Genomic DNA, 18590 nt, shown 5'->3' on the forward strand with positions numbered 1-18590 from the left:
TTAACATAAGGTATCAGTCAACCAATACTATCAGTCAAATCGATGCCCTCTCACGACTTATTGCAGTTCAACATTCTGCACCGGAGGACATGGTCATTGCTACCATATCAGTTAATCCAGAAATATGGAGTGAAGTAGCAGCGGCAATCGGCAACACTGCACAGACGGGTACAAGCAGTACTATCTGATCTACGCTAGTAACCTAAGCAGCGCAGCAAACATCCAGACTCGAAAGCTCGACACTCAACTTACAACGCCAACTACACCCGTCACGGCGATAATTCGCCTAATGCAACAAATGTATCTTTTGGTAACCGTAAAGTACACTCATATAGTAAATAAACTATACTATATATGTCAGTTGAATAGTTGGAAAAGATCGATTTGTAGTATTAGTAGATAAATTATTGTTCCAGATGTAGTTGGCGTTGTTTGCTGCAAGTAGCGAATTTGTGCATGAATGTTTGCTGCTACTCAATGGTCTTATAAGTAGTCAAAATTTACCTGCAAATATATCAATGTGACAATTAGTCGGATAAATTCCATTCTTGATAACCACCAGTTCTTTTTTACATTGTCCTCGTGTGCATCGGTAGTACCTTCCGCTTCAAACGCAATCGCGTTATCCACTCGGCCAGTGAGTCCTCATAGGCACTTGCTTGTGCAATGGGGTGAAGTTTAAATTCCAAATACTAAATACACATGACGTTTATAAATACTCATAAACACAAATCCATTTACTTGAAATCTCAACGTAGCAGTAAAACTTAAGAAATTCACTTTTACCTGGAAACCCTCGTAATGGATTAGAATAAAAATTACCAGGTGGTGGTTCATTAATCAAATCATAACCAGTTTGACTAATATAACATCTAAAATACAGCCTTAATAATTATCGGACACCTAAGACTCGTGAACTGCAAATACAAGTATATCAGGCTGGCTTCAGACTTGGTCGTGGCTGCATCGAGCACATATTCATCATTCATCAGGTTTTAGAACACAGGCATGCTTATCGGCGTCGGACAATGGTGGTCTTTCTTGACTTTAAAGCAGCATTCGACTCTGTAGACCGAGAGGTTCTGTGGAAGTGTCTGTCATTGAAAGGTGTACCTCAGAAGTACACAAACCTTGTGAAATCTCTTTACTCGAACACTACCAGTTGAGTGAGAGCTTACGGCGAACTGTCATATGATTTTGCAACCTCAAGTGGTGTCCGACAAGGTTGTTCACTATCTCCATTTCTGTTTAACTTCATCATAGACCTACCGCTGGAAATAACATTCTCGTCGACTGAATTTTCAGGAATTGACCTACCAGGAGGTCTACTTATTGACTGAGAATACGCAGATGATATAGTGCTGTTTGGTGAAGACGCTGACAAAATGCAGTCTTTTGGCAGCACTGAGCAACAATGCCAGAATGTTTGGGATGTTCCTCCCAATCTAAATAGGAATTGCGTGCTCCAGAACTGGCCTGCGTCAACACCTGAACTAAGGATAGGGAGTGAAGTAGTCGAACGCGTCGACAACAGATGAATATACTGCGCAGCACTTCGTGCTGTTTTACTTCACAGCTGCGAAACGTGGCCATTAAGAGTAGACGATTCCCGTAAGTTACTAGTATTTGATTACAGATGTCTTAGAAATATTTCCAGCATCTGCTGGGATCACCGGGTAATTAATAGTGAGGTTAGACTCAGGGTATTAGGGAATGATGATAAATCAATTGATGAGGTTGTGAATCCACATCGATTGAGAGGGTTGGGCCACGTATTACGCATGCTCAACCACCGATTACCACGACGCGCAATGCTGACTAGTATTGGGGATGGTTGGAAGAGAGTTAGGAGTGGCCAAGCCAAAACGTGACGTCAGTCCTCGAAGTCACTAACTCTAGATCTGAGCCATGTTAGTAGATGCAGACTACTTGGCTGGAGTCCACGCGACTATCGCAACCAGTGGTTGGAGACTCTAGGTGACATGGCTCAGAATCGATCACAATGGCGTAGGTGTATACACTCTCTGACTTCCCTTAAACTATAAGATTAAAATTGCTTCATATGTCTTTCTTCCTGTACTATATCCTTATATACAATCTTGTTTTATATATTACCACTATTAAATTAACTACTTGTATGAATTCGGTGTTGATCTTGTTGTGCTTATGGGGTATGGCAACTTGGACCGATGCATATATGTGCCTGGTCCTACGTTGTATTTGACTGACTTGCTACTCATTCTCTTGATGTCTGCTTCCGATTCCCGACGCAATGTTTTCCTTGGTCTTCCTTGTTTCCTTTTCCCTTTAGGACTTCAAGTTAGGACTTGCCTCGTGATGTCATTTGTTGATTTCCGAAGGTCAAACGCCTTCTCATAGTCAAGGAAGTTCATGTACAGTGACGAGTTCCCAACCTGTTGATCTGGAAGTTGAGCGTCTACTGAATATTTCATCCAGTTCAACAACACTATTGAGAACTTTTCTTGGTATCGATAGTAGTGTAATGCCTCTGTAGTTCCCACACTTGCTCAGATCTCCTTTCTTAGGTATCTTGATGAGGCATCCTTCTTCCTCCTACATCTTTCTGAAGAGAATGTGGAACATCTTCAGTTACCTCTATATCTGATTTTAGTGCTTCAACTGGTATGTTACCTGGTCCTGCTGCTTCCCCACTCTTGATTTGTCCAATGTCCATGCTGATTTCTTCAATTATTGATGGGGCGGTATATATAGGAAGGTCTGTGTGTGCTGCTTTGATGTCCTGTGGGTTCAGTGGGGGTGGTCTATTCAGTTCTTCAAAGTGCCCACATGTTCCTCTGTCCTTGAATCGCAGTGATTGGCCTGCCTCCTTTATTCTTGACTGGTCGCTCTGGTTTACTATATTTCCCCTCCAGTTTCTTCGTTGTATCATATAATTGTCCAATATTTCCTTATTCTGCAGCTTTTCAACTGTCAATGTAGAATCTTCCAGGTAGTTTCATCTATCAGCTCCAATACTCTTCTTTACCCGCTTGTTTGCTTTTGTGTATTCGGTTTGTGCCTTGGCTTTCTCCGTTCTTGTTCACCTGTTGTTCATTGCTGTCTTCTTGTTCTTCCTTTCTTGAACCTTTTTCAGGGTATCAGTAGAGATTCATTCCTAATGATGATGCTTCTTGTGGCCCAGCACTTCTTGTCATGCTCAAGTTACAGCTTCCTTAGTCCCTTTTTCAACTGTTCTTCATGGTATTTTCTTTTTTTAAGTAGACCTTGTAAGGCTTGGAACCTGTCGCCAAAGGCCATCTTGAACTTACTGAGTTTTTTCAGTATCTCGAGGACTGTATTAAACCTTCGTAATGCTGTTTTTTAGTCGCCCAGTGCTTCTTTAGCTTGAGTTTCATCTTGACCAAACCAGGTAGTGATATGAAGCCGAATCAGCTCCTCTCTTTGTTCTCATATCTTCCACTGACCTGAATTTTTTAGTGATGCAAATATGGCTGATCTGACTCTCTGTAGTTAGATCTAGTGAGACTATGTAGACTTCTGTATGCGTTTGTGAGGGAATATTGTACCGCCTATAACCATTTTGTTGAACGTACATAAATTTGTGAATCTCTCTAACAATTTTTGTACCTTTCTCCTATTCCATGTCGTCCGATGATAGCTCCATACCCGGTGTCGTCCATTCCGACCTTAGTGTTTAGGTTTCTCGTCATGATGGTCAGGTCCTTTTCCTGGGTAACTCTTTACGATCGATTGCAGCCTCTCCCCAAAACTGACTTTAATAGTTTTCGTTGCTTTCATTGGTGGGTACATAGCACTGAATAACATTAATTGTAATGCCCTTATTCTTTGTTTTGAAGAATTGTTCATTACTCTGGATCGATGAGACTCCCATCTCGTAGATAGCTTCTGTGCTTCTTAGGACAGCATCAGTGCAACTCCCTCTGTGTGCGAAGCATTTCCTTCTTCAAGACCAGGGCACAAAGGTATCTTATCCGAACCTTGACTTCTCTGTTCAGCTTGGGTCCAATACGTTTAACTGATTCCGAGGACTGGCAAGTTGTATCTCCTCATTTCCGTAGCTATTTGAATAGTCTTCTCGGTCTCCCACATTGCCCGGACATTCCATGTACCCATGGTAATTGTTGCTCTGTTTGTTAAAAGGGGTATCGATTTCGTGACTTTCGAGGAATCTCGGCGTTCACCATGAGGCGTCGTAATTCTTCTAAATGAAGATCCTTTAACTCTCAAGGCAGAGTTTAAGTGGTTAAAGTGATTTCTTATGGTTTATTTAGCAGGGTTATTTTCTATGGGATAGGGTTACTAACCTTCCCCATTTAGATTGGCTTAGGACTGGTAGTAAGCCTAAGAGGGCTACAGGCTAATGATAGTTCCCTAAAATTACACAGTCAGCTGAAGTAACTGACTATCTTAGACAGCTAGAGGAAATTAATAAAAAGTCCTAAACTTAGGTTTCGTGTTAGTTGGTAACGATCATCAAGATATATCTAAATTCTTGAGGGAATTGATAATCTATGGTAAATTAGTACAATAGACAACGTTCTTAAAAAATCTTGGAAACTTATTAAATTGTCAAGTTAAATTACCTAAATTTTTAAATTTACAAACAAACAAAGCATATAAGCAAGTGTCACACTCGATTTAGTTACGTGCTACAAATGAACTTTGTTGCTAACTACTGCGGAAATAAATTATGTAAAAAAAAATAACTTTATCCACGTGAAAACTACAAACGTAAATTTTTGTTCAATAAAAGAATCAGGAATTAATGTTTTATATTTCACCATCTGAGATTACAGTGCAAATGAACTAACACAAATTAATAAGGGTTATTAGACTACAAAACTTTTTTAATGTTTGATAACAAACGAGTTATTGACTTACTAAGAGTATGTACACTACAATCATTCATCATAATCGCACCACTAGACGTAGCCATTTTGAAATCATTGAATACTGATTTGTTTCGAGTAAACACGTAAACGGCTAAAGGTTTTCCTCTAAAATAAAGAAACAAAAGAATTATACGTAAGATTCAAATAGGTAGGAATGAATAATAATGACTGAATCAAGTATGTGTGGACGACGCAGTCTATAAAGATAATGAAGACTTCACAGTTAGAACATCCAGCTAAGAGAACAGGATGCCTCCGATAAAAGACAATGACTAAGCATACAAGTCATAACTTACAAAAAATACTGTCGTTAATCAATTTGTTGGAATTTTTAGATAGCTGGATACAAGAATGGACTCATGAACTTGACTTCAACTATGGTGTGACTTTGTTAATTACTTACACCAAAATATGCAGGTTTATTGAGCCGGTATTGATTAAAGGCTTTGGCTTAAGGGTGAGTATAACTCACAATCTCATACAAAAATTTCAATTCAATTTATACAATAATGAAATTGATCCGCTCTAAATACCAATTAAATCAATAAAACATAATTAAGAGTAGACTGACATTCAAAAGCTTAAGTGTTGAGTTATTTTTCAGTAGTTTCTCTAGAGTATAATCGTCTTTATAATTGAATGGTTATCAATTTAATATTCTGTCAGAGATAAATTTTTGTAGCCTTCCCCAGGAAGTCGAACCACGCATATCGATCCTCACTAATCAACCTGGATAACTGCCATTTATTCTGGACTACGAAACCTCAAAACCGAACGCACTACTCTCTTAGACTATAAGTGAAGAGAAGCTATAAAAATGATATTATGATCAGATTTTAAGTTGCATTTTATCAATAAGAAATTAAGGAGACTATTAGGGGTCGAAATATTCAGAACAAGAGCGCGTATCCGATAAGGTCAATCAATCAGAAGCGAGAAATTAATATGAACTCTGGATTAATGAGAAATGACAGTTCAAGAAAAGCTAACTAATACTTGAATTTATGAGACAACTCTGAAGTGACTTGATATATATGTATCTATATCAGAAGGTTGTTAATCCCGTATATAAATCATTCTACACTGTTTATCAGTCAAAAATAAAACATTAATATGCAGCAATACATTATAATTACTTGGAATTAATTATCCGAATCGCTTCAGAAGGTGACTTCACAGACAGCACAGGAAGTATTGGCCCAAAGATCTGATAGACAAGGAAAGACAAACTCACGAAGTAAATTTTAGCTGAATACATAATAACGTAAAATAACATTAACCTTCACATATTTTCAGTTTTCTGACGGAATACTTGGGCGTGAGAATAAAAGTAACCAGCAAATATTGGTCAACAAGAACTAAGATTTCTTGGATGGATGAACTCATTATGGTCAGAAAAAAGTTCAAGTCAAAATTCCGTACAATACTTTTATCAAAAACCTTTTGACTTTTAATCGGATTTATGACATAACACCGGAAATTGATGACATTTTCGGTCCAATCTTCATTACACATTCGTTAACCAATTTAATTCCTTTAGATGGAAGTTTTTAGCATCGATTTAACAATACTTATTCAAATATCTAGGAAGGATTTTCAGAAGACACCAAAGGTTGAAACTGTACATATTTAAAGTCATATATGAGATTTATATGGGAAAAAATAATATATTTTCGTGTTTTATACTTAGGTCTTGATGGGCTTTCTAATATCTTATCAGTATCGTAAATTGTATGAGGTTAACAGGCTTTCAGTATTAATATAGAAACTTCATTAACGTTACTACTAAAAAGACATCGATCTATTTTTTTCAACAGTATAGAAACATCACGTAAAAAAGTGAAGACAATACAGTGGAAAAAGTGGACACAACCTCGTTGAAGTTGATAAAACTCATCCACTTAATCCATTATTATTAAAATAAGTAACGATATAGACTAGCTCTGGAACATTTGGCACAACAAAAAGTGAATTCAGAACATTTCTAGGCTTCAACTAAATGTCCCTTTTAAGATATTTTACAGAAATAAACAAAAAAGGCACCATCATCAGAATATTCCGAGAATAATACTGCCCTAGGAAAATTCAATACCTAAATGACAAGGAAAGAATATCTCTAATGAACACTAATGGCTGTCGCCAGCCTAAACCATTATTTCCTGTACATCTACAAGTTAAAAAGAGAGAATTCCATACAATTCCGAATTCCAGATAAAGAACAGAAATTGTTTACAAAATGCTATTATGGCTGGAAATGTTTTATTGTTGAATATGTTTGAACAAACGTTGCTTGTTGTACTATAATACACAATATGAAGATTTTTATCCAATATCAAGGAGGCAAATTATATAGGAATTTATTCAATCATGTTAGGGTTATTTTGTCGATTGATTGCTGCCCAAATTGTCCGACTTATGGTTGTTACTAGAAACACATAAGAAACCATTCTAAGTAATGGATAGACATATAAAATGCAATGTATGTTTAATGATGTACTCATGGTTTATGTTAGCTACTTTTGCATTTCAAAAACGACCCAACTTGTTATTTAAAGGTTATACATGTTCGATCCAGTAGAATTCTTGAATTAATTAGAAAAACGTATGTACAATAATACTCGCTAGCAAAGTGGTTATTAAAAATAATGAATAAATCTAACCTCATCTTGCATTAATATATCCTCTTCATCAACATCAAATACAACAGTTGGGGCAATATATTTGTCATTCACATCTGACATGCCACCGACCATAACTTTGCCTTTGGTTTGTTTCAGTAGACCTGTAAGACGCCTGACGAACGAAATTAAAACGGCTGTTTTACAAGCTAGTAATTTTAAAGTATGATTAGTATGCAATGACAATAACATGAACTGAGTAATTATTATGATTAATATCATGATTATTACTTACATTTAGTTCACTTCACATCCTGTATACTTTAATATTAGTCAAAAAATAACATGAACTGCTGTATATTACTGGTAGATTCTTACATAAGCAAAACGACGGTATGACTTTCAGCTTCTTTTACCGTAACACATATTGTTAACTTGACTAAACACTTATTTCGTGACTAAAGGTAAACACCTGTGTGCAAAGTTTAGTGTCTTTCCTCTAAATATTCGTAAACTAGTGAGATAATTAGTGAAGTAAATAAAAACTTAGTTTTCCCTGTTTCCCAGAGTAAAATTATAAGTTTCACACACTAACTCCAAAAAACACCGAATAAAAGTGAGAACTGTTTAACGAACGTTTATCACTAAATTAAACCATTTAAACAGTACACCTTTCTAAAGAAATTCCAATAATTTCATATAAGCAACAGTAAATTAGATGTAAAATATGACAAAGTTTTTTTCCAAACTTCTATTCACAAACAGAAAGATAGTAATTATCATCACCTCCAAAGTAAAACACTACTACACTTGACAGTCACATCAATGAATTATACCTGTTTTTTATTAAAAACATATGACGATGGTAACGGTGAGCGGCTTAAGAAATGAATAAAAAATTAGTTCCTTTCCATTCAAAAAGTTGGGGGGAGAGAAATCTAAATACAAGATTGAGTACTTCGAACACTTAAAATGTCAACATTGCGTCTACTATCAAGCAGATGACGGACAATAGAACTGTTGAAAATAGGTTGACCTTTTGGTCGCAATTTTTGTGAAATATGCTACAAGATGTAAATAAGAATGTTCTTTTAGGTCCTACCAATGTGAGTATTATGACCCGAACATGTAAACTGATAGCAGACAAAATATTAGTATTAGAAAAGCGTTCAAAACAATCAACACTCAAGCAGCTTTGAAGTTACTACGTTATGTCGGTCATTGCTGTGTCTGGAAAAACTTCAGCAGAGATTCAGAGAGCTCAACTGGCTTTTACCAACTTGCATTACGTGTGGCACAGGCGAGATATCCATCTGCTAACCAATGGGCGAGTTTACTGCACAACAGTCTACTCCGTCCTACTTTATAGGTGTGCAACATGACCAATAAGAACAGAAGATATTTGTAGGTTACTAGTATTTGGTCATTGGTGTCTTCGAAGTACTGCTCATATATTTTGGGATCACCGAGTAAACAACCCCGGTGTTAGGAATAGGGTACTGGGTAAGGATGGCAAGTCGATTAAAGAGGTGGCGAATCCTCACCGACTGAGGTGGGTGGGACATGAGTTACGTATCCCCAACCACCGCCTATTTCGACAGGTGATGTTCTTTGATGTAGGGGTAGGCTGGAAGAAAGCTAGGGACGGCTAAACCAAAACATGGCATTAGTCCATGAAGGCATTGACAATTAGACTGAGCTATGCTAACAGGTGCAGACTACCTGGTTGAGGTCCGCGTGATTATTGTAACCAGTCATTGGAAACTTCGAATGACATGGCTCAAAATCGTTCGCAATGGCGCAGGTGCATTTATTTTATCTTCCCCAAATTCTGAGATTCTAAATTCCTCATAACTCTTTTTGTTTTTAATCCACTAGTTTATATTCTTTTGAATCGTATCTTCGGTGTCTAATCTTTTCTATTACCACTGGTATTGTTACTACATCTACTATTCTGGGATTTGGCCTGACAATCTCATCTCTCTGTACTAATAGGGTATGACAACTTGAACCTATGTACATACATACCAGACTTCGCTTTGTGAGTGACTGACTGACACTGATGTTAAATACAAGGTGTCTATAAGTCGTTAGATAATGGTTAGTGCAAAAAGTATAAAAGAATAAAAGAATCTGAAAAACTCACTAAGCACTAACTAGTTACTGTATAATTAACTGGGCATTTAATTTTACAACGGATATCCCTGATACTTACTGAAAATGCTTGACATTGATGATGCGCGCAAAATCAGGACTTTTTTGAGGATCATCGCCCAAAAACTGTTTTATGGTTTCTTCAATCCTTTCTTTTAAAACAGGCTAAAGGAAAAATTAGAAAGACCAAACCAATTACTTGACTAACAATTCATTATAAGTTTCAGCAGTCATAAAAACACAATGCTTCGTATGGAAACATGGCTTCGATCTCGTTTCGGTTTAACTGAAATCAGTATTCCATGTTGAGACTAACTTGCAATCCGTCTCAAACAAATATACGAATAACCAGACAAACTGAACTCCAATAATTTGATACAATACAAAGATATTCATTAAACAATTGGAAACATTTTAAAACTGAACATGCTAGAAACTACCAAACCACATAAGTAATTGGAAGTTATCAACAGCGTAAAAATATGAACGACTATTAAGATATAATTAATCAACTCAGTTACGATAAGTAAACGTTGTACAAAAACACGACACCTAACAATATAAGGCCTTGAATATGAACAGAACTGAAAAGGGAAACGATTACTCATTATATTTGTTTACAGTAAGAAATATTATGAATAATACCTAGTAGACAATCGACACTATCGATGGGATGCAATCAACTTTTTGAAAAGCTATGAATTGATTTGTTATGTGTATCAATGATAAAATATCTAGTGGTTCATCACCACCCAAAGTGAGACGTTTTTCTGACCAAATAGGCTATTATCAAGAGGTGCACTAGACTTCGTAGTACAGATGCAACCAAGGATATTAGAACGTAGGTTTATCTATCGTGATGTTAATAAACGGTTGAAATTACAACGCACCGGTCCTAAAACTAACACTGACAATGGGGATTTTAAAGTCTTACGAAATGCCAAATCATAATTGATTTTTGGAGTACATAAGAAACCAACAACTAACATAACAAATTTACAAATCTGGAACGTCAAGTAACAAATCTAAACGAATTATTGTTTGGAGAAAATGTCCGATTTATGAGTCATATTCCGTCTCGCGTAACCCTTCGTATATAATCTGTAATTGCCATTATACTAGTAACAAAAAAATAGTATTTTACATCCAGTATACCTACTAAGTTAATTTTTTTCTTTTCAGTTTATTTCGTTCAGAACTGTTGTATCCCGGAGAGAATTACGAATGGTAACTTTTGAGGACTAATTATTGGTCAATATAATATGTATATTTCCTATTGTAATTAACCTAATCATATTCGTTTCCTCTTATCACTAACTTTATTTTGACCTTTGAACTATTATTATACGATCCTTGAGTTATCATCAGTTTATTGATTACTATTCACAGCCACATTCGGCTAAATATTGTACAAATGTTATTATCTATTTTATGGGTCGATATGGTCTGTTTGGTTGGTATATAAACTCAGTATGTTTGAAATACAATGATTCATACAACTGAGGCTGTTATTGGTGTTTTGGACTTAACTGGCTGGGCTAGGTAGATCGCAGGATCGGTTAGCGCTCTAGACTGCTCGTACGGTTTCGTGTGTCACTGTTCCAATCGATAATTCGCTGCTCCCTGTTTGGCGGTCTTATCAAGACACACATTAACTAGGCATCCACTCGGCCACAAGATATAACAAGAACAAAAATAGAGTATATAATTCTTTGTTGCTGAGGGAAATGTATCAGCATCTTAGCTTACGAAGTAACCCTAATCATATTCACTTTTCAGCATATTTCACCCAAGCCACTATGATCACACACTGTTCCTATTGAGATTTCATTTTGTTCTTTAATCATATCAATCTCACTTTTTAGTTATTTGATTATCTCTCTCCATAAACATTTACCCACTATTTTAACAAGAATCCGGGAACTTACTAAATATTTAATCTGATTTATACCGTTCATATTTGACAATATCAATATTTGCGTACATCTTCATTCGAACTGGCGGCAAACATTCTAAGTAAAATGTAAATCGAGCTAAAAACTGGATTTTGCAGCATCATAGAGGATTGGAATGACAATGGAAGTTTAGCTTAAGAACTGACAAGTTCTCAGAACCACGCACTATTATTTTTCTAAATGCTCACTTAAAATAATATAACAGCGCCAAATTAAATAATCATATAATTTTAATACAATACACCAACTAACTAGTATTTTTTCGTGACATAATAAGTAATCGGCAGCAACACATATTTGTCCACAATTCAGAAGTTTGCTGTAAATAATACGCTTGACAGCTACATCCAAACTGACATCCGAATCAATATACACAGGACTAATAGTAAAAAAGAGAAGTTTTTGGGACAACTTGATAGAAGAATTACGATACTGGCTTGGTAATAAATATAGAAATTTAGGGTATAAAACGCTCGAATAAACTATCAAATAACCCATTATGGATCCAGTCGTTAACATAGAACAATACTACCTAGTTTATATAGATAATATGGGAAAAAGTTCCAAACGCTTAGAATGATTAATCGAATGAGTTAGGCAGCAATATAACAACCACTACAAATTATTTTAGGCTGCTCTTTATGTGGATCACTGGGCAGAATGTAGAAATTACAGATCATGGAACTTTAAACTCATCAGAAGTGTTTAAATACATCAACTCTATGTTATAAAGTATCGTATTATTGATTTCAAAAGCGGGTTTTAAACTACTAAAATGAAAGGAAAGAATGCTGATCGATAGACGATATGTAATTGTACGAAGTGGTCGGATGATGGCTGATAACTGGACGGAATTATAAACGTAAGCTACCGAATGATTTGATATCAAAGACAAGACTGCTTCCCAGAAGAACAGATTTATTACATAAAAAAACACTGGATCCTTTAAACAGCTGAACAAAACAATTTTGTAGATAGTTCGTTCCTCAATAAATTAAGACTATACCACACTTCATATAATACAACACTGGACCGGATGCTGAGATCTATGGGATTTCATCATATTAATATTTATCTGTGTTAGTAGTTGTTTATTTCAAAAATTAATAAGTCGGTGAACAAGAGATTCTCAAGTGCTGTTAAAAATAAGATCGGTTTTCACTTCCAGTTACTCCCAATCAAAATGGTCTAAATTAATCACTAATTCGACGGTCCCAAAAAATAAAACCGTTCCCATTAGTACCGTTCTAAACATTACTAGTGGTCTGAACAGTAAGTTGAAACAAAACTTCTTTCAATAGTACATGACCAGCTTTGTTATGCATTATCTAAAAAGCGTATATGAATAAAAGAATCCACAAAATCGATTCTCAACCCTCTAATTTGAGCGATTCCTTAGAAAGTTAAGTTCACATCTTGGTATTATTCATAAGTGTGATATTGTCACCAGTGCAATAACAGCAGATACCACCAGTGCTTTGTCGTTTTATCAAAGTTATCATTTTTTTAACCACTCTACGCATAGAAATGAAGTCCATCACAATGACGATTTGATCAAATTAAAGTAATTACTTATAAATACTTATGTCTTTTGTCTTGAATTCCCTTCTTGGTGTGCATTTAGAATTTCTTCACAGTTTAACTGTAGATGACATCACAACCAAACTGCACTTCTCAACTTAAACCTATACGAATGCAGTGGAGGCATGGAGGTATTTTCTAGAAATGTTGCGACCAGTTTTCTAGTAAGATTTGCGGACTTATGAAAGTAGATTACTTCCACCTAAGAATCGATAAGCTTAAGATAATTGAAACTTTATCAGTAAGTCAGATTGCTTAGTGTGACAGTTTTTGAAGGGAGTTTTTGGCAGGAAGGTTAAAGCTGCAGGGTGGAAGCGACTGCATGTTTTGTTGAGTATAGCTAGTTGTTGATTGGAACTTACACTCGACGGATTGTGTTTACTGGATATAATTGTAACTCTTAGTCAATGTGTACATAAAGGATCCTTAAATTGAGACTTTCTCTTCCTACTTGTCCGTATGCCTCGTAGGAAAACCGCTACACTAAGTAATACTTATTTCATTTCTCATTGTTTTTTAATGGATTACATTTCACATTAAACTAAAACAAACTCTTGGTTTATAGAACCTATTAATTATCTCTTAAGGGTAATTGAGGTTTACGGTAGTAAATTGGAAGAAAGTTTACTGGTTAAAAGTTTTTTAAACACTGAGTCACTACTTTAACTCCTTTTGTTTCAGCAACCGGGTAATATCACCAACCATCATTTATAGCTCCCTATTGTTCTACAATTTGTATTGAAAGCAAAAAATAACTAGCTGTTACATAAAGTAACCTAAAACCGCGGAAAACTATCGAGTTACTACTTAATTACATGAAATGAATTGAAACAGCCATAAACAACACTTCATATGCTTTTTGATAGTAAAATGCATTTTATAACCGACTAATTTGAAATCAACAGCGAAATTCGTTTAGAAAATATATAGAAATAAATCAAACAGAAGTATGATATCTTACCATTTCCCTCCAAGTTCCAAAACAACAGGAGTAAGTTGTTTCGCAGCGGCAACATAAACTTCGCGACCAATGGTTGTACCACCCGTGTAAAATATAAGGTCAAAACGCTGAGTTTCCAGAATTATCTTAGATACACTGGGACCTCCACAAATGACTTGACATATGTGCTTTAAAAAATGTTTTTTAGTAAATATGAACAATAGCCAAGATCAATCTCAGAAAAATAATACAGCCATAACTATAGCTACTTTTAAGCGTTTCTTTGTGATAGTTACATACTATTTCAAGACATTCTGGCTATTACTTAGAGATTAGTGCGTAACTTAGAGCCGGAAAACGATCCAACGTAAATGAATAAAACTAACTGATCACCTTCACTAGCTTCCAGTCTAATTGTAGCCTCCGAATACTCTGGTACGGTTGAGGGTGGGGAGAGTCCGCTCTCAATCTCGAAATGCTCTCAAATGACCACGCGCATACAGCCATTGCCAGGGAAGTCCTACTCACTGCCTTCTCGTGACGAGGGTATTGTTTACGAAATTCACAGGACGAAAAGCGAATGTCCGGCGCTTTAATCGGGTTGGTGGATATGGAGAGTCCACCTAGGGGAGTTGGAATACGTTGATTCCAAACCAATGGTGCACACGGGCTCCTGAAGGAACAAATGGTGTGTGTACCTATTGTTGGTCATCGGCTATCATGGGACTGCATCTCCTAATGTCGACCCACTGCAATGTGGATTAAACTGATATGTAGAAGGCTTGGGGAGTGGTCCCCTAAGGAAACCATCTGCTTTGGTTTGGGCTCTCGTGAAGTATCCCAACCCTCGTACAAATCGAATGATGTGTGGCGCACATAACATTTGAGTCCTCCTTGTGCCAATTTCTATAAACTTCTAGTTTATTGGCTATGGAGTTAGTTAGTTTCTCAAAACGTACCAGTAGGTTCCGGCAGATGAGTTGGAGTAAGAAAAGCGTCTCCAAGTCTATCTCAAGACAATGAAACCTTGTGATAACAAACAACAGTTGGAATGAAAACGCCCGAATCCATCTTATTTAAATGAGTTGCTTTTTTTAAAAAGCCACTTTAGACAAGCAACTAATCGAACTGTTCGGAAGTAATCACAAGTTTGGGTATTCTCAAGTGCAGTTTACATTGTACTCGTTCCGAAAAGGAATTTCGACAAATACGGGAACCTGCAAATTTCTGTTTTGCTGTCAGTTACTATTAAGATGCTAACTATTATTAAATAACTTTCACAAAACAGGAAAAACTGACGTTTTTAAGATATGCTTTCGTTGTGGATATAGGGACTACGATTTGATTACTATAACCTACAAGAGCTACCAAAGGCACTACAGACTAAGAATATTACTTGAGGGATCTTTATATTGACTCCTGAAAAACTTGTTGACATTTATTGAGTCGTGGAAACAATATCAGGTAACGGTGACATAGAAATGTAACCACTATAAACTGGGAACGATGTCGAATAGAGTTACCAGGTTTATTTTTTCTATTCAACCTCACCACTGAAAGCATTCTGTCTACAGGACGTTAGATGAATATTTCAAAGGTCCAGTCTTGCTTTACAATTGATGCTTTAAAAAAATGGGGAGCATATACGTAACACCAGTTTCAGCCATCCAAACTAAACCGTAATAAATCAGAAATTTGCAACGTTATTAGACATAACTTGGAATAATCTCGATGGAACTCACACAATAGTTCTTACGTCAGTCAGTCACAACGTAGAACTTCGTACGTACGTACATCAGTTCGAGTTGCCATACCACATTAGCACAGAGATGCAGTTGTCGATTCAAATCCCATAGTGGTAGAGGTAGTAAGAGTATAAGCATTATGTGAAAGATTAGGGTTTAAAGATAATATTAAAGGAGTATAATACAGTGAAATAAATTTGGAAAGAGAAAAAGATAGAGACATGGAGAATTCAGAAGATTAGAATTTGGTAGAACACAAAGAGTGGATGCACCTTCGCCATTGCAAACGATTTTCAGCCATGTCATTCAAGGTCTCTAACCATCGAATGCTATCATCTCGCGCATCCCAACCAGGTAGTCTACACCTACCAACATGTCTCAGTCCACTTGTCAGTGACTTCATGGATTTGTGCCATGTTTTGGTCTGGCCGCCCCTAGCTTTCTTCCAACCTACTTCTACACCATAAAACATCGCTCGTCGGGGCAGTCGGTGGTTGGGCATACGTAACACCTGTCCCAGTCATCTCAACTGATGAAGTTTCACTACTCCATCAATCGATTTTCCATCCTTAACTAGTACCCGTTTTCTAACAACCACATTACTTACTCGGTGGTCCCAGGATATACGAGCAATGCTTCGAAGATACCTATGATCGAATACTAGCAGCCTACTAATATCCTCTACTCTTATCGGCCATGTTTCACTGCCATAACGTAGGACGGAGCGAACTGATGGAATTACGTCCAGTTCTCAGATTCTACCTAAGACCTCAGTCAATCTCGCTGCTAGTACTGGACCACCATCCTTAAAAATCTCAGGAGTAAACCTGTCAGGGTCTGCTGCTCTCCCTCGTTTCAGATTTCCTATAGCTTTTTCAACCTCGTAGAGAGTTGGAGAACTCACATTAATTTGCCATTCAGGTCGACTGGGGACTGTGAGAAACCGAAATGTGGCTGAAGGCCAGTTCAACTGATCCCCAAAGTGTTCTGCCCATTGATCTAATCTCCTGGACTGAGAATGAATGTTATGTCCATCTTTATCTGAGATAGTTTCGCCGATATTTGGGTTCCTAATACCGGTTTCCTTAAGAAGTCTGAATAGTTGTCTGCTGTTATCTATTGCCGCTGCCTTTTCCATCTCTCTTGCTTCCGCTACTCACCACTGTTCACGATCAATGAGCAGTGAAGACTTATATGGCTTATACTTATGGACTTGGCACCCAGTCAATCGTCAATCATGGACAATGAATGATTAGACACAAATCTGTACCCAATAGTGAAAATTCGCATACCTTATTTTTACTAAGTTTGTATCTGTTTAAAGTGACACACACTGCGCCCTTCATATTTTCTAGGGACCAAAACCTTTCATTTTAGAATGTCAATTTAAGGGATAAAATTTAAGTGCAGGATAATTCCTTTTTTCTTCAGTCGATGAAAATCTTTAATTTGATCAGTTACTTACTTTATCTAAATACTTAGCGATAAGCTCAGAAATCAGCTGAGAACATGCCGGAGTCATTTCTGACGGCTTAAGAAGAACACTATTCCCAGCAGCGATTGCACCGATTAGAGGCTGAAAGGATAAAATGAAGGGGAAGTTCCAAGGACTCATTATTAAAACCACACCGTATGGCTGCTTTTGAATAGTTACTGTATCCATTAAAGTGATGAATGACGACGGGACCTGGATAATTAATTACCCCCATAACATTTGATACATTACCGACTCCTCCCTCAACCATGAATCAATATTAGAAAGCATTATTTGTGCTTCACCTACTGAAGTGTCTACATCTGTGAAAATAGCTTCAGTTCGACACTATTTAATGATACTATATCAAAGTCTTTTACCCTGCGAAGATCTGCCTCTAGTGCTTTAACAATGCTTTCCTCGTTCTCCAAGAACAACTTGAGAATATTTCGGATGGCACATTTACGTGAGTCTAAGGTGTTCAAAACGCCTTCAGTGACCCCTTTGCGTAAAACAGACGTGATCTGTATAGTTAGAAGTTAACAAATTTACAACAAACCTTTTCGATATCTTCCGACATTTTACTAGATAACAGGAATAACTAGGCGTGATATACTTAGAAGTCTGACTTGATTGACTCCAGTAGAGTATGGACGGTTGTTGGGGATAATTAACAACCGAAGGTGGCTCGGAATTGAAATTGCCTCTTCTTTGTTTCCGCGACCCTGAGCGGCTTTCCAAAGGCGGTCATTTCATATTTGTCTTTAGCATTCATATTTGGAGAGCCGCAGGTCGGTGGTGTGTTTGTAGGCTATCTGGATATAGCAGTATATCTACCTTTAGAAGACGTTAAATAACATATAGTTATCAGCATCTTATGCTTTGTCCACAGTTCAGCCAAAGAAAACCTCTGTGTTACGCTTTTTTAACTGTCAACTTATAGCTAACAGTGTGTAAATTTACATATTTCATTCTTTCATGACACTTCTGATTTTCTCTACACTTGTTTGATAATAACACTGAGTATTGTGACCGACCTAACCTATATTACTAGAGAGACAACCCTGTAGCGGTGAATAAATCCCCCAAAATAAATAGCTCTCTAAGTCTTCGACGTTTGATGCTAACAGCATTAGTTTTAATGAACTCGCCTGGCTGAATGCATTGGTTACGCATCCGCATCAGATCATGAGTGGGTACCTCGTGCTTCACATCTCCTACAACCGAT

At 36.8% G+C, this 18590-nt stretch overlaps 1 protein-coding gene across 1 annotated transcript in view; it reads right to left on the reverse strand.

Annotated features, from left to right (window-relative positions):
- Nucleotides 1-17551, reverse strand: part of Smp_172730 (putative aldehyde dehydrogenase) — a gene marked incomplete at its 5' end in the record, with an annotated part of 21112 nt that extends 3561 nt beyond the window's left edge. Inside the window, 7 exons of the mRNA XM_018788530.1 lie at nt 4885-5000; nt 6032-6102; nt 7556-7688; nt 9729-9832; nt 11875-12001; nt 14165-14331; nt 17354-17551. Of these exons, the coding sequence (XP_018654064.1) occupies nt 4885-5000; nt 6032-6102; nt 7556-7688; nt 9729-9832; nt 11875-12001; nt 14165-14331; nt 17354-17551 (916 nt within the window). The remainder of the gene's footprint in view (nt 1-4884; nt 5001-6031; nt 6103-7555; nt 7689-9728; nt 9833-11874; nt 12002-14164; nt 14332-17353) is intronic.
- Between the last annotated feature and the right edge of the window lie 1039 nt (nt 17552-18590).

Source organism: Schistosoma mansoni, chromosome W, assembly GCF_000237925.1.
Source record: "Schistosoma mansoni strain Puerto Rico chromosome W, complete genome".
Classification (NCBI taxonomy): Eukaryota; Metazoa; Platyhelminthes; class Trematoda; order Strigeidida; family Schistosomatidae; genus Schistosoma; species Schistosoma mansoni.